Source organism: Acipenser ruthenus, chromosome 3, assembly GCF_902713425.1.
Source record: "Acipenser ruthenus chromosome 3, fAciRut3.2 maternal haplotype, whole genome shotgun sequence".
In the NCBI taxonomy this organism is placed as follows: domain Eukaryota; kingdom Metazoa; phylum Chordata; class Actinopteri; order Acipenseriformes; family Acipenseridae; genus Acipenser; species Acipenser ruthenus.
In genome coordinates, this window is record NC_081191.1 from 4249061 (window position 1) to 4266337 (window position 17277).

Consider the following 17277-nt stretch of genomic DNA (forward strand, 5'->3'; position numbering starts at 1 on the left):
ACTACAAAGCAGTATCTAATTCAATATATTAACGTAACCTTATTCAGCAGGTTTCATTCGACTTTATGAAGCAAAATGAGTTCATTCTATAGGGTGAGGCAAAGTTTAGGCCATAGCTGTAGATGGTAGGTCCTGTATGTATGGGGGCAGCAGTGTAGCGTAGTGGTTAGGGCTCTGGACTCTTGACCGGAGGGTCATAGGTTCAATCCCTGGTGGGGGACACTGCTGCTGTACCCTTGAGCAAGGTACTTTACCTCGATTGCTCCAGTAAAAACCCTTCTGTATAAATGGGTAATTGTACGTAAAAAAAATGTGTAAAAAAATAATGTAATTGTATGTAAAAATAATGTGATATCTTGTAACAATTGTAAGTCGCTCTGGATAAGGGCGTCTGCTAAGAAATTAATAATAATAATAATAATAATAATAATAATAATAATAATAATAATAATAATAATAATATGAATTGAGTCCTAGCACTGATTCCAGCACTAGGGTGGCAAAGCGACAGGAGTGCTGTGGCTATACACCCTGCAGGCTTGCGGCAGTAATTACCGTTGATGTGATTGGAAAAGCTCTGAAATCTAAAATAAGAATTAGAAAATAAGAATGTTCTAATTACAAAGTTAAAATGCTGGTGGCCTTGGGCTCAGAAGGGGGCACTGAAGCAAAGGAGACAAAGTTGTTAATGGAAGACAGAAGCAAGACAAAGCAGCTGGTGTCAATTAAGAAGAATTTGATGGCTGAATAATTAGATGGAGGAAAAAACAGAACAGGGAAAAATAAAAGTTAATCGATAAGATTAGACAAATGATACGTGGGATCTGGCGATTTGTATATAAAAAAATAAAATACAAATATATTTACGCAGCAGTTATTCTGCATGGGTTTTGTATTGTCGTGGAACATGGCCAATGTTTCTCCTGAAATCCACTTCCATTTGGTCTTGATTACTTGATTGTTTGATATTAGAATTCTTACACTTATAAATGTTTCCCACAGTAAAAGCATATAAAAGTGTTATAAAGCATAGTGAAAGCATGGTAAAACATTGTAAAGAATAACAAGGTATGGTAAAGCATATTAATAAAGATGGCAAACTATGGTACATGTATAATGTAACTATGGGGGGAAAAGCATGATAAAGCTGCTAAATGGTAAATGTGTATAAGGGTATATACTGTATAGAATTCTCATTGAAGTAGTTGAATTTCCTCTTTTTGTTTTTGTGCTGTTTGGGGATACACTGTATGAAATGTCTGTTTCGAGGATTTACTGACCTGTTTTAATCAGATTTCAAGATTTTAAGGTTGTTTTTATTCTGTAACACCTTGTTATAGTTTTATTTTTTTCATGACCTGTACTAATTTTAGGCTTTTATTTGGACAGAGCCACCTCCAGAGGATCACCTCCTACAGAACACACTGTGGCCTGAAGTTCAGAAACTGTAAGTCTCTGAAAAGCTGACCTAGATGATTACTGTAACTCAAATACACTGTCTGCCTTGCTTTATGTAGTTTGGAAACTGAAATTCTTAAGCCCAATGAGATCAAATATCATTTTGTTGCCCTTAGAAAACTCTTAACGATGAAATAGATTTAATTACAAAGCATAAATAAGAAAATGAAGTAGGATAGAAAATGAACGTACAAAGACATCCTGTTTGTTATCCACTTAGACAGAAACATCACTGTTTTTGGCAGAAAACTTTATGGCTTCAATTAATTAATTCATGTATTTATTTTTTGGGGGGGGGAAATTGTCACACCTGATATAAAAACAATAAGAGTATATGTGTTAGAGTAATTAGACTGCCAAAGCATCTTTTTCAATAAGACATCACCTATTTATTAGAATAAAAATAAACTAATTGTTGTGTTTTGCCTTTTCTATTTGCTCTGAAATGAATGCCTGTGTCTGCGTATTTGTTGCCTACTATCTTTATTTAAAGTACCAACTTCTCCCCATCTGTTTTTACAGTCCTTAAAGCTGACATTTTCAGATGCATCTTAACAGTCCCTTAAAACTCCCTGTAGCCCTTGGTTAACCAAAACTCAGGCTTTTGAAATGTTTCTTTGGCTGCCTTTTGTTGACTAGTAATGCCAGACGAGTAGTACCTGGGCAGGTTGTACATGATGGTAACTGTTGTTATCCTGTGCCGGGATGCAGTTTTGTATATATTGTGATGAAACTGAGCTTCTTTCTACAAGTGGTGCATAATCTTGGGGTACAGTATATGAAAACTGTATCACTGCCTTGGAGGCTGCTTAAGAGCAGACATGCACCAATAGCAGCACGCATATACCCAGTGAGCCTTTACCCAATCGTGTGAATGTTTTGTGTTGTGTTGGAAGAATAATAAAAGTAGGGTGCAGGGGTTAAAGAGCCATGCTGCTGTGACATTAGACCAAGCTGAAAGCTGAAATCGTTTTTTTTTTCCCAGAGAATAATCATTTTAAAATATGTAGTCTAAATTGCTGTACTTGTCATGTGAAGTAATGGGGAAAAAGCAGAAACCAAAAATAAAATGACAAGTAAAACGCAGTGAATACATTTAGAGACTTTATACTATTTACATTTTTTACTTCTTACTGGTACCTGTTCAGCATCCTGCAGGATTATGTATATTTTGTGGTTCTCTTTTGCTGTTTTTGCTTGGGTCATTATTTACTAATGACCATGAAGGTTGTGCAACTCTAATTCTGTGCCATCTGCACCTGTGGCAACTGTGAGTTAACAGTCCGTTACCCAGAGGGGCTAGAAAATTACAGCTGCACACCTGTGGTGTCATTTACCAACCAGCTCTTCGGGGTCTTTTTACCAGCAGACCCAGGAGTTGACCTTGTAAATACATTGTAAATGACCCAAGCAGAAACAACAATAGAGAATGATTGCGGATATTACAAAGGTAAGACATGTATGAAAATATAGATGATATGAAGTATCTCTTTAACCTGTAGTTGCTATGTAGTGTACATTACCAGACCATGTATGTATATGTTAAAGTGCTTCATACTGTGTGTGTGTGTGTGTTTGCTTTCAGGTATGGACACGGCTATGAAATGTTCTGTGTGGCATCTAATCGCGCAAAAACAGTGGTGGCCTCTGCATGCAAGGTAACACCTGTCATAATAAATAACCTTCTGTTTTATCGTGTTGCTTCACGCATGAGCTTGTTATAAACTCCTCAATTTGTTTGTGTACAGTGTTTACAATTCACATTCAGGGCTGCACAGGACAGGGTTATTGTTTTCTGCACTTCATAGATCACAACAGTCATAATGTTTACATCTATGTAGCGCTTTTTCATGCACTATAGCATACCAAGTAATCATTCCAGTTGCACTGACCACTGCAAACATGGCAACCATTACCCTAGCTCTTTGAAGGCTCTGACTTCTTACTGATTGCTGTGTTTTCAAGGTTACCAAGCATTATGCAAGGGCAGCCTGTTCTCTTAAGTTCTCTTGCAGGATGTGCATCCCAGTCGATATGGGTATACAGTAGTGGGGGCGCCTGTATATATGTTGCATTGCTATATCTTGTGTTGGTACTTTACATACACACTTTTTCATCATACTAAAAGTTCAATAGCCATGTGCTTGTCGTGAGGAATTCTTGCAACCAATAAAAATCTTCACTTTTTTTTTTTTTTTTTTTAATTAAAACCTAATTTTATACCTTGAAACATTTGCTACCATATTAGTAAAGCACAACACAACTTGGGTAGCAAAACATCTTGTCTCCAGTATTAATTAAAGTAAAACAACTCTTCTGTGTACCAGTAATAATGTAAATATTTTTTTTGAATTACTGGATGCTCTTTGGGATGCTCGCTGGTGTCTCTTTCTCTCTCTGTCTCCAGTGCCGGTTTCAGACCCCTGTGTGTTCTCTGCCCCTGCAGGCCTCTAAGCCAGAGCATGCAGCAATCCTCCTGTGGAGCACCTCCAGCTGGAAGCAGCTGCACAGCCTGTCCCTGCACAGCCTCACAGTGACTCAGATGGCCTTCTCTCCTGACAGCAGGTTCCTCCTGGCTGTGTCTAGAGACAGGACCTGGTCTCTGTGGAGTCAGAAAGATGAGACCTTGTCTGATACTGGTAAGTGCTGACTGGTTGCAGTGGGGATAGACTCTGGAAATGGAAAGAAAGCATTTATAGCACTGGTGAGTGACAAGGTTCTGCTCAGGGTTTGGATTTTTATATATACAGTGCCTTGCAAAAGTATTCAGACCCCTGACCAATTCTCTCATATTACTGAATTACAAATGGTACATTGAAATTTCGTTCTGTTTGGTATTTTATTTTAAAACACTGAAACTCAAAATCAATTATTGTAAGGTGACATTGGTTTTATGTTGGGAAATATTTTTAAGAAAAATAAAAAACTGAAATATCTTGCTTGCATAAGTATTCAACCCCCACACATTAATATTTGGTAGAGCCACCTCTCGCTGCAATAACAGCTTTAAGTCTTTTGGGGTAAGTATGTACCAGCTTTGCACACAGTGTCAGAGTGATTTTGGCCCATTCTTCTTGGCAGATTTGCTCCAGGTTGTTCAGGTTGGTTGGACGACATGTGGACCGCAATTTTCAAATAGTGCCACAGATTCTCAATGGGATTGAGATCAGGACTTTGACTGGGCTACTGTAGGACATTCACCTTTTTGTTCTTGAGCCACTCCAGTGTTGCTTTGGCATTGTGCTTGGGATCATTGTCCTGCTGAAAGGTGAATTTCCTCTCAAGCTTCAGTTTTTTAGCAGACTGAAGCAGGTTCTCTTGCAGTATTTCCCTGTATTTTGCTCCATCCATTCTTCCTTCAATTTTAACAAGATGCCCAGTCCCTGCTGATGAGAAGCATCCCCACAGCATGATGATGCCACCACCATACTTCACTGTAGGGATGGTTTGTTTTGATGCATGGGCAGTGTTAGGTTTGCGCCACACATAGCGCTTTGAGTTTTGGCCAAAAAGCTCTATCTTGGTCTCATCTGACCACAAAACCTTTTCCCACATCGCAGCTGGGTCACTCTCATGCTTTCTGGCAAACTCCAGACGTGCTTTCAGATGGTACTTTTTGAGTAACGGCTTCTTTCTTGCCACCCTCCCATACAGGCCAGTGTTATGCAGGGCTCTTGATATGGTTGACTGGTGCACCATTACTCTACTCCCAGCCACTGAACTCTGTAGCTCCTTCAAAGTGATTGTTGGCCTCTCTGTGGCTTCTCTCACAAGTCTCCTTCTTGTTTGAGCACTGAGTTTTGAGGGACGGCCTTTTCTTGGCAGTGCCTGGGTGGTGTGATGCAGCTTCCACTTCCTGATTATTGATCCAACTGTGCTCACTGGGATATCCAAACACTTGGATATTATTTTGTACCCTTTCCCTAATCTATGCATGTGTATTACTTTATCTCTAACTTCTGTAGAATGCTCTTTGGTCTTCATTTTCCTTCAGATTCACAGCCTGACCAATGATCCTTCAACAGTGGGATTTTTATCCAGAAAATGTGACAGCAACTTTAATGGTTCACAGGTGGAGGCCAATCAAAGGTAATTGTGTCCTCGTTAGGGCAATTTCTTTCATCGGTGTAAACTGGGAGCTTCCACAGCACAGGGGTTAAATACTTATGCAAGCAAGATATTTCAGTTTTTTATTTTTCTTAAAAATATTTCCCAACCTAAAACCAATGTCACCTTACAATAATTGATTTTGAGTTTCAGTGTTTTAAAATAAAATATCAAACAGAACGAAATTTCAATGTACCATTTGTAATTCGGTAATATGAGAGAATTGGTCAGGGTGCGCAGGATTTAGGATAGAGAACGTTTGGGCTTTGTCTACCTCTGTGGCTTGTCCTGTCCACACATTACTGAACCTCTCAAACACAAGAAATAAATCCTGCATTGCTGCTGCTTGTATAGAAGAGGTCTTGGTTTGGTGAATTGGTGCAAGTCAATTCCCATGCCTTCTGAAGACATGGCTGATTTACTGTAGGGTTTGTATCTGCTCTGTAAACATGATGCCTCACTTTCACACAACTAAGAGGTCAAGACCAAAGTAACTTGAGTTCAAAGTTCATTCTATCCTTCTTTATACACGCACGCTTATATTTATAGATTTATAAATACAGAAATAAATAGTTAAGGAGAATAAGAAATAAATTTAAAAAGAAAACAAAAAAAACAGTGAAGTTACAGAGCGATTTTAGCTATGTACAGTAGATTTAGCCTTGCCCGCTGGACTCTGTGGGGATGATGTCAAATTGATATTCTAGTTTGATAAGAGTGCCTCCTAGAAGAGTCTTGGGGGCAGCTGTGAAGACGTAGGAGGAGGAGGTGGAGGTGGAGGGGTGCTGATGTTAGTACCAGCACATTGGCCAGCTTGAACACTAAGAAACTGACATGCACTGGGGCAGTTCCTAGTCAACGTTGCTTACAGAGGGAGTATTTTGAGCTGTGTTTTTGCAGTAAATCAACATAATGGGGAAGCCACGACCCTCCTGGCATTGCCATCTTTGTAATATAGCTGATGTATTACTGCAGATGGAATTGCTGCTGTTAGGATATTCAGGTATGACTGCCATGGACCCTGACCTGCTGTACAGCCCTGCACAATAGAAGAGACAAATGGTGCTTGAATCTCCTCCCACTGTGATCTAAACTCAATGTCTGGACTTGTGCATGCTGAGTGAGCACCCAGCTGAACATGGCTACAGTGTGAAACACATTTTTTGGCAGGACAGTGGATCGGCACTGACGTCGTAGTCACTGTTACCAGACACCTCAGGAATGTTCTGAAGGTCATCCATGTCCCCTGTAGTTATGGTTGTCGGTTTTATGAGTAAAAGCAAAACCTGGTGGTGATTTTTGTTGTGTTTTTTTTTTTTTTTTTTTACAGAGGGGCCTGATAATTAATTATTACATGAGTTACTGTATTTAAAAAAAAAAAAATAATGCATAATGTCCTTACTAAATGACTCCAGTTTTAGCATTTACTTAACCAAAAACTAAAATAAAGACAAAAGTTGGGCTGTGATTTTTTATTTTTTTTTAATATTACCTGACAATGTCAGATGAGCGATATTTCTTGCTGTTTTATAAGTGTGTTGTGATCCATAATTTGTGGGTGTTTCTTTTTCTTTTTTTTTTTCCTGTCCGTGTTTCATTTTACTGTGTTATTCTGAGGAGACACCCCCTACCTATAATCAGTATTATAGATGATATATCATGTCATCTTCTGCAAGGACCCTAACCTAACCTGAAATGTCATTTCAACATAAAGCGCTCCCTTCCCAGTGCTTGTTTCTTTTCCCCTTCCAGAGCCTTGTTTTACTCTCTATGCACACACCGATAAGAACACCTCTGTGCACAGCCGAATCATTTGGTCATGTGACTGGAGCCCAGACAGCACGTATTTTATCACAGGAAGCCGAGACAAGAAGGTCATTTTTTTCTTTCATTCTTTTAATATTCCATAATATATCATTGCTTACAAACCGGTAACTCGGGTATAAATTAATTGCAGATTAAGGTATAATCTAACTGTAGAAGGTGGTCTTCCAACACACTGTTGAAGCATTAATGCAGCTTGATGTGTTTTCATTTTAAAGGGATTGTGGAATGTGGAGTTTTTCACAGCTCTTTAAGACTGTTGTGACTATTTATTTATTTATTTATTTATTTTTTTCATTCTCCTTTCCATAACTCAACAGGTTATTATATGGGGAAACTGTGACTCCTCCGAAAATGCAGCAGAGAACGATGAAGTTGCCATTCGTCCCTGCTCTTCAGTGCTGGATGTCGGAGAAGCAGCCACTGCTGTCAGCTTTGCCCCTGTGTTGAGCCCAGATCAGAGGTATTGTGCTGAGAGACAGGAATGGATGGAATCACATGCTGGCGTTGGCAGCGTGTGTAGAAATAACATCAAGAATCATTCAGACAAAGCGCCGTGGTTTGAATGCATAGAGTAGCTTGTATTAAATTTATTGTATTTATTTATTTATTTATTTATTTATTTATTTAATTCTTTTTAGCTACATCCTGGCAGTTGGTCTAGAGGGTGGGAAGATTATTCTATTCAAATGGAAGCCATCAGGAGATACCTCTGCAGGAACAGACTGGCTTCATTGTGGAGAATTGGATACATTGTATCCTTCTACTTATTAACTTTGTATGGAAAGCTAACTTTGTTAAAGTTTTAGAATACCTTTGAATTCCACAGCAGTGCACGGTGAGTATGCGCCTTAATCAAATACTTTATATCATCAACAATTTTAAAATACCCCATTTCTTTTAATATATCCTATTATGTTTGTTCTCCGTCATTAAGCATGCTCGTGATGGGGGCTTACCACTATATGTTCTTGTCACGTCACCTCCATTTCAGCTGACAAAAATCTCATGAACCATTTGAGATGCCGACTTAATTTTGTTGTCAATGTTTTGGAAACTCCTTGGGTAAAATCAAAGGCACCCTTCGCTTTGACCTGTGATCAAGAATGGCTTTTATAATGGGATCATGTGACTTTTTTAGTAGTTTATATCTTAACCATAGGATACAGCTGTGTTCTCAGTTAAGACCATTACCGGTACAGTAAAACAACCTTGTCTTTGCTTATTATATATTATAACCAGGAGAGAACTTTTTTTTTTTTTTTCATTCTTTCTCCTGTGCACCTTCTTCACTGTCTTTATTCCTTATCCGTGCAGTGAAGGAAGTAATTTAATCTTGCAGGCTGTAAAGAGCTCTAGTTCTGCAATGTCACTCTGACTTCGCCTGACTTCCCATGCCCCTAAATAATGAATCCAGCGAGACACAAAAAATCAACGATGAGAGCAATCGGGAAAGGTAACTCTGCATGATGATATTTTGACAAAAGGCAAACACTATTTCTAGATAGAAAAATAGTATCCAATGCTCTATAGTGCTGATTAATTACTATGATCCAGAAGAATGCACTTCTGGTGTACATTAGAATCCGCACACATTTGGCAGGTGAAATCTTGATTAAAAATATAGGTACTTAATAAACATTCCTGTGAGGGGCGATTTTTAGGAATTTGCAAATCCACCGTCCCCACTGCAACTGCTAATGTCTCATAATAAACCATTTAAGGTTGCAACTTGTGTTAAGGAATCCGTTTGTGCAAAATATAACGGCACCCTTCACTTTAACCTGTGACCTAAGAAGGTTGCAACAGTTAGTGCTCAGATGTTTGTGATTCTCTCGGTCAAGTTCGATCGTGAATGTGGTACAATGAATCCTTTTGTGCAAGTCATTTTACACAGCTGGCCCCACTATCCCAGAAACTATTTTCTACTGTAGGTACCTAAATGTGAACTTGTGACTCTGGCACCCAGTACAATAAAGCCACTTCCCCAGCAGATGTAGTGCTGTAAGAGTACAGACCAAATGCAAAGCTCGATCTAAGATTGCAGGTAGAACTGTCAACAGCAGATGTGCTCAGAGGTCATTAGCGTTCCTAATAACCCCAGTAATTGAGGAATCCTGCCGATCCGTGGGTTGCAAAAAGGCAATTTGTTTTTCAGCTGGAAGTGATTGCCAGTTGTTGTACTAATTATGTGAACGAAAGTATAAACAAAGGAGCTTGGTTAGTCTTAGCAGGAATACTGAATTTAGCGGCATCTACACCAAATTCCAATTGCTATTCAGTGCAGGCCCACAGGGATTATCCTTATGAAGCATGTATAATAGTAGTTACTCAATGAGGTTGGTGCCAGTCTCTTTGGCAAAATCTCAAACGATCTTGTTCTGAAAACTAACAATGCTCATACATGAGCAATCTTTTCATTTTCATTTAAAGGAGGCTAGACATCCCAACTAGAAGGCAGGGGGGTATGGGGATCCTCGCCCAGCGCAGGTGCAAGTGGCAACTTCCCCCACTGAAAAAGAATTTCAGGGTTTTGCAGGGGTCTAAATCCTGCATATCATGGGCCTAATATGTGCCTTAATAGGGTCTCAAAATTCAAAATAAGTAACTTTGTTCATTTTCGTATGATTTTAGATGTCAAAATTTAAAGAGCAAGTAAAAGTTACTTGTGTCTATGTAAAGTACAAAATAATGTATTTATATTAGAATTTTAAAACCACAAACTTGTGTTAGCATACAGTACATTTCAAAGTAAGTGAAGTCCACATCTTTAAGCAAACTCTGTTTGGTTTTGAAATAATTACACACAGAAAATAGTGGTGAAAGAAAGAGAACCAGAAACCCATGAAATGGAGAAATTATATTTCGGGCACAAAAACAAACAATGTCACATTATACAGCTACCATAATACCAAGTGAGACGAGAAAAACGTGAAGCAATTTCAAAATCAAAGACGATAAAAAGCTGTATTAATTGGTAGTAAATTTGAATACAGAAAAGGTAAGCCATGAGCTGTGTTTTGTTATCTATTTGCATTTTATAGAAAAAAACCAAAAACAAGACACATTTTAAGTTTCTAAAAATATTCATGGAACCAACCAGTCCTTACATTTATTTTTAGTCTTCCAAGATTCTAAGTATAGATACTTTCCCATGATGCCGTTTCTCATTAACTACCGAGTCCGAGAATGTGCAAGTACATTAATAAATAAATAAATACATTTTTAAAAATGGCTGTCCCAGGTCGTGTTCTTTACAGACCTTCACGAGTTCTGGCAAATATATTGCATTTTCTGATTCTCGAGCTTTAAAATAGGCTCAGTGTGGTGTACAAATAAATCGTTCTGCATTTCAGGAACTCTGCATTGAAATTCTTGATTCAGCTTCACAAGTGCTTTCCCTCCTGTAGACCGCTTGTGTCTGGAGACATGGCTCCTGTAGACCGCTTGTGTCTGGAGACATGGCTCCTGTAGACCGCTTGTGTCTGGAGACATGGCTCCTGTATGTGGTGCACTGCTGTTTTCTGGATGTTTCTGTTTTTTCCTTGACTGCCCTTTGCTACAGCCAGTGCCATGCCCTCGCAATCAAGCGCCTGTGCTGGAGACCGCGTGTGGGCAGAGCAGGCCATGGAGATGACAGCGGGAACAGTGCGTGGATACAGCTTGCCAGCGCAGGAGCTGACCACTGCGTGAAGATATTTAATGTCAACAGACTGGCTCTTTAGCTTAACAGATGGCACTACCTACCTCTTAGCATGTTGTTCAGTGCTTCTGATCGCTAACACAAATAGAGGCGCTTGTTCAGTGGATTCAGTGGAATACAGGGGGTGGGTAATGTGACACTAATCAGACTGCCTTAAACTGTTTACCTTGTGCTCCAGTTTACACATGAACGATAAGGATGATTTGGAATCCTCAGAGTGTCTAGTGCCCATGGCGTCTCAAAACCAACTAATGCTGAAAGGTTGTATCTAATATTATGGACTTCTATTCATTGTATTTGCTCAGTTGTCCAGGTTTGAAAGAAACACACATTATTATAAACATGTATAAAAAAGTAATAGTAATCATGATATCTGGTGCGACAACTTGTTTAACAAAACCTCTGGTTCATATTGTTGCTTCCAGATAGTATTGCACTTGCTTGGTCATTTCCCCTGGAGAGTGAAACTGTCCCCATCATTTTTAATGGTTTATTTCCTGCCAATAACCTTTCGGCTGCTTCCCTTATTGACTGGCATGCTTTTAGCCAGTAACGTGCTAAGACCCAGAAAACACTGCTGGTGCGAAATTTCCCAGGGAGTTAAAGTATAATGCATTTCCTGTGAAACAGTAGCAATAGGTATTGTGTTTTAAAATGTAAATGCATTTAGCATGTGTTTCTTTCAAAGCTGCGCATTTTAGGTCTATGTCGCTAGTGGAAGTGCAAAAGATTGATGAATTATGTTAGTTACAACTACTTTAAAAGCAAACAGCTACACTGTTCATTGCCATTATAAAATGAAAGCTGGTTATGGTCATTTGTGTATAAATCGAGGGTACTCTTGTGTTCCAGTGTTATTCTATTGTTAAAAAAAAACAAAACACTTAACAGAAAATGCACCACTGTTTAGGTCCCTTTTGTATCACGTATACAGATGATTGACACATGAAAGCATACTACTAGAAGAAAGATTAAATAATCCCTCGCATTGATCAAATGTATTTAAAATGAAGCTCTGGAGTTCTTTGGATACAGATGCTTTGATAATAGGATTTGAGGATTAAAGCTGCAGGTTGCCAATGGGTTATTTGATACAACAGTAAAGTGAGAACACAAGGAGACCTTTATTCCCCTTGCGGTAGTGATTCTCAAAAGAGTCAAGCATTTGCATCCCTCAGTCCAGCCTTACAATGAAATTGAGCTACAGTATGTATATATTCTGGTTGTTTTTGTTATACCCTCTTTGCTTGAGGTACTGTCATTTGACAGAGATTTAATTGTAAAACCTGGAATTGTGTTACATTTAATGTATCAATGAAATTATGCAGCCATCTTATTTCATTTTTATTTTTTCAAGATTTATACCTCGCTCTCAGACCCTTAATTTTCTGTATTTGGAGAATACTTTGAAACTGACAAACACACCCCAATTGGCTGAGGATAATTTATTTGGTGTACTCTGCAGTCACACAGTGCAAACCAGTAATGAATTGTTACAGTGGTTAATTGGATCGCACAAATAAAACTATAATGCATAGACCTTGTTTATACAATATTTTACCAGTTTGTTTCAACACGTTTGAGTAGTGACTCAAAATTCAGAAAGGATTTGTATGGTAATAAAGTATTACAAGTTTTTATAAAAGTAACCTCATGAATAAAAAATAAATGAAAATCATCAAAGAAATGTAGTTCTTGTCTTTCCATAATAGTATACTGTAATTATGAAACAAATCTCAAGTAGGGGTGTACAGAGATCCCACTACTCATACTCGTAAAACAGACTCGGTAATTTAACTCGGGCACTGTCACCGGGAGTGTGTGTATTTATTGTGATGGAAAGGTGCTTGTTAACAAAAAAATATGAAGTTTTTAAGTAATGTGTGTTTTTAGAAAGTATATTGTTGGGAATATACTCTCAACAAAAATGCCCTATTGGATTGATTTCAATGCATTTTATTACATATTTTTTCCAGAATACAAGTAATAACAAAATTGCTTGTGAATTACTTGATTGTCATACTCATTACACATATTTGTTTGTACTTGTTGATCGGCACGAGCCTACTCTCTAGGTGTGTAAAATATACTGTATGAATTCACTTTATTACCTGTATGATTAGGTCCTTTAGTGACACCGACACCTATTTTGATCACAATGTAACTGCTTTTTTGCACAGTGACCTAGCAGAGGTGGGACTCAAGTATTTTAAGAATTACAAACAGCTGCTGCATGTCAATACATGTTAGTTTAATCTGGTTCTTTCAGTATTCATGAGACACAATCCAATTTCCCCTCTATAATGAGATTCAGAGAAGCTAACTTTCAAGGGGCCCTGGAGTTTTGTAATCTCGCAAAAGTAAATTGAGTGTGGGGGGGGGGGATAGGACCTGCTTTGAAAATCTAAACCATAGACTACTAGTGTAGTTTACTATTCATAAGTTTATACTGTGTACATCTCACATTTCTGCTCTGCATTTCTCTAATACCAATAGGTGCATTTTAATTAACCATCAACTTGTAGTCATATTTTGTAGTAAATAAGCAACAAAACAGGTGAAATCAGTTTTTTTGAGTTGAGATACCGATTGCCAGTCTGTGAAGCACCATGTGTGCCCTGCCTGTCTGCCTCATTCCCAGTTACATAATAACTGAGACGTAAAACCGAGGTCCTATTGGAAGTGACTCTGGAGCAGCAGTTGTGATGCACACCCTAGTCTCTGTAAGTCGCTTTGGATAAATGACTAAATAGTAAAGTTGACATGGATTCTGTCATACTAAAGTCCATGTGAGTGGTAATGGGACATCAGTTCCACAGTAGATCCCTCATCGACGGGCACTAACGCTTAAATAGAAACCAATAGAGACGTTATTGTTGTAATAATGTGGTTAGCATGACATACATAGTGGAATATTACTTTTTGAATACAGCCCTTAGCTCTAAATGAAAACAGATACTGCATATTGCAAAATGTTATGTTTTGTTGTGAGATTTTCTCGAATGTGATGGCTAATTCTATTATACAGTGCCTTGCAAAAGTAAACTCAAAATCAATTATTGTAAGGTGCCATTGGTTTTATGTTGGGAAATATTTTTAAGAAAAATAAAAAACTGAAATATCTTGCTTGCATAAGTATTCAACCCCCACACATTAATATTTGGTAGAGCCACCTTTCGCTGTAATAACAGCTTTAAGTCTTTTGGGGTAAGTATGTACGAGCTTTGCACACAGTGTCAGGGTGATTTTGGCCCATTCTTCTTGGCAGATTTGCTCCAGGTTGTTCAGGTTGGTTGGACGACGCATGTGGACCGCAATTTTCAAATAGTGCCACAGATTCTCAATGGGATTGAGATCAGAACTTTGGGCCACTGTAGGACATTCACCTTTTTGTTCTTGAGCCACTCCAATGTTGCTTTGGCATTGTGCTTGGGATCATTGTCCTGCTGAAAGGTGAATTTCCTCTCAAGCTTCAGTTTTTTAGCGGACTGAAGCAGGTTCTCTTGCAGTATTTCCCTGTATTTTGCTCCATCCATTCTTCCTTCAATTTTAACAAGATGCCCAGTCCCTGCTGATGAGAAGCATCCCCACAGCATGATGCTGCCACCACCATACTTCAGTGTAGGGATGGTGTGTCTTGAGGCATGGGCAGTGTTAGGTTTGCGCCACACATAGCGCTTTGAGTTTTGGCCAAAAAGCTCTATCTTGGTCTCATCTGACCACAAAACCTTTTTCCACATCGCAGCTGGGTCACTTTCACGCTTTCTGGCAAACTCCAGACGTGCTTTCAGATGGTACTTTTTGAGTAACGGCTTCTTTCTTGCCACCCTCCCATACAGGCCAGTGTTATGCAGAGCTCTTGATATGGTTGACTGGTGCACCATTACTCCACTCCCAGACACTGAACTCTAGCTCCTTCAAAGTGATTGTTGGGCTCTCTGTGGCTTCTCTCACAAGTCTCCTTCTTGTATGAGCGCTGAGTTTTGAGCGACGGCCTTTTCTTGGCAGTGCCTGGGTGGTGTGATGCAGCTTCCACTTCCTGATTATTGATCCAACTGTGCTCACTGGGATATCCAAACACTTGGATATTATTTTGTACCCTTTCCCTAATCTATGCATTTGTATTACTTTATCTCTAACTTCTGTAGAATGCTCTTTGGTCTTCATTTTCCTTCAGATTCACAGCCTGACCAATGATCCTTCAACGGTGGGGTTTTTATCCAGAAAATGTGACAGCAATTTTAATGGTTCACAGGTGGAGGCCAATGGTAAGTTAATTGTGTCCTCGTTAGGGCAATTTCTTTCATCGGTGTAAACTGGGAGCTTCCACAGCACAGGGATTGAATCCTTATGCCCTTATGCAAGCAAGATATTTCAGTTTTTTATTTTTCTTAAAAATATTTCCCAACATAAAACCAATGTCACCTTACAATAATTGATTTTGAGTTTCAGTGTTTTAAAATAAAATATCAAACAGAACGAAATGTCAATGTACCATTTGTAATTCGGTAATATGAGAGAATTGGTCAGGGGTCTGAATACTTTTGTAAGGCACTGTATATCCACTGGAACAATTTAGTAACCTTTTATAACCTTGTATCAAAATGTTGTAATACTCATGTATTTAAGGTTGCAATTCTTTTTTTTTTTTTTTTAACCGTATAGCACTAGTTATGCCATTGCTGACATTTCGGTTCTTCTGTCCATTGATATCCCAAGTCTGCTACACATAATAGGTTGGAGGTACGCATGAATATGGGTATCAGGGCCAACGTTTCCCAAAGTGGGGGTCGCAGCAAGGTTTCTGATGGGTCGCCAAACAATCTAAAAAATATGACGTTTAGTGCACACTTTTAAGATTTAGTTTCACTATACAACGTCTTATACTTATATTAAAAATAAATATAATTTGCATACAAATCATTAGCAGTAATTATGTAAACAATGTATTTAAATATGAATCAAAACAATAAAGTGTAAGGTGACGTTTTATGTGCGGTTAAAAAATAGATAAATAAATAAACTCGCAGTTACCATCTTATATTAGCTTCAGTTTTTTTTTACATTGTGAAGTACTGGCTCGCGAAAGCTAAGGCTTCAACATCTTGAGACACGACATCGAGATTGCCTTGGGAAACGACACAAGTTTTTACAGAAGAAAGCTGATCAATTAGCTAAACAGCAAGACGTTCTTAAAAAATCAGTCACTGTCTCAGAGAAGGAGATGAATGTATCCTACCTGGTTACAATGCATATTGCAAAACAACTGCACAAACCGACTGTTGTTGGCATGTTTGCAATGCTTGATGTTGAATATAAAATTAAAACTGGTATTCATTATGTTGCAACACAATTTTAATTTGATATTGTAACGTGGGGGTAAAGGAAGCAATCCAGGCAAGTATTCTGGTCTCAAATGCAGGGTTTATTTTACAAGAACGAGCAGTTCAATAAAGTAAATGCAAGCGATGGAAGTGGGGCATGGCCTCACCAATAATTCCCAATGGCTAAAAAAACATTTTGCATATTCATATTATTTAATTGAGAAATATAAACACATTAAAGCATATTAAATACATTTAAGTCAACAAAAGCGCTAATGACATTTAAAAGTCTCAACTCGCTTTCACCAGTAGCGAAAGCCAATGCCAGAAAGCTGGAACAGTGTACAGTAGGACTGCCATGTGACGCACAATCCTTGAGCGCCTCACAAAGCTGCTTGTTACCATGGCAACTCACCACAGCCTTTCTGAAGGCTTTGCTATGGTAACCACAGCTTGATGAGGCACCTACTGGATTTGGAGCAGTTCGAATTTGTGCGATTTTAATTTGTTCAATAATGGTTTTAGTTGAATCTGATATTATATGCGACTTGAGGAAAATACGTTTGTGAACAAACTGTTGTTGGCCGTGTTTACATCTTTTAATGGAGTAAAACTCAATTTCTTGCCACGGCATGACAAGCTGCCTTGTTCGTTTTGAATAATGATTTTGTGATATTCGACTTGTGTCTTTATAGCAAATGTTCCACGCTGGTGTCACATAATGACTTGTAGAACTAAATACTACGTGGTTTTAAGTTTCTGATCTGCGAATTGATTATAAAAACTTGTATCCGCAATTCTGTAAATGGTGTGTTGTGTACAGTTTTAATGTTTTTTAATTGATGGGTGTATATTCTACAT

General features: G+C 38.4%; 1 protein-coding gene across 1 annotated transcript in view; it reads left to right on the top strand.

Moving 5' to 3' along the window:
* The window catches only part of elp2 (elongator acetyltransferase complex subunit 2), a 33635-nt gene extending 21662 nt beyond the window's left edge, over window positions 1–11973 (top strand). The window contains exons 16-22 of the mRNA XM_033993527.3: window positions 1390–1447; window positions 3044–3116; window positions 3905–4097; window positions 7318–7439; window positions 7710–7852; window positions 8031–8144; window positions 10955–11973. Coding sequence (XP_033849418.3) covers window positions 1390–1447; window positions 3044–3116; window positions 3905–4097; window positions 7318–7439; window positions 7710–7852; window positions 8031–8144; window positions 10955–11114 — 863 coding nt within the window. The 3' untranslated portion in view covers window positions 11115–11973. The remainder of the gene's footprint in view (window positions 1–1389; window positions 1448–3043; window positions 3117–3904; window positions 4098–7317; window positions 7440–7709; window positions 7853–8030; window positions 8145–10954) is intronic.
* Window positions 11974–17277: the final 5304 nt, after the last annotated feature.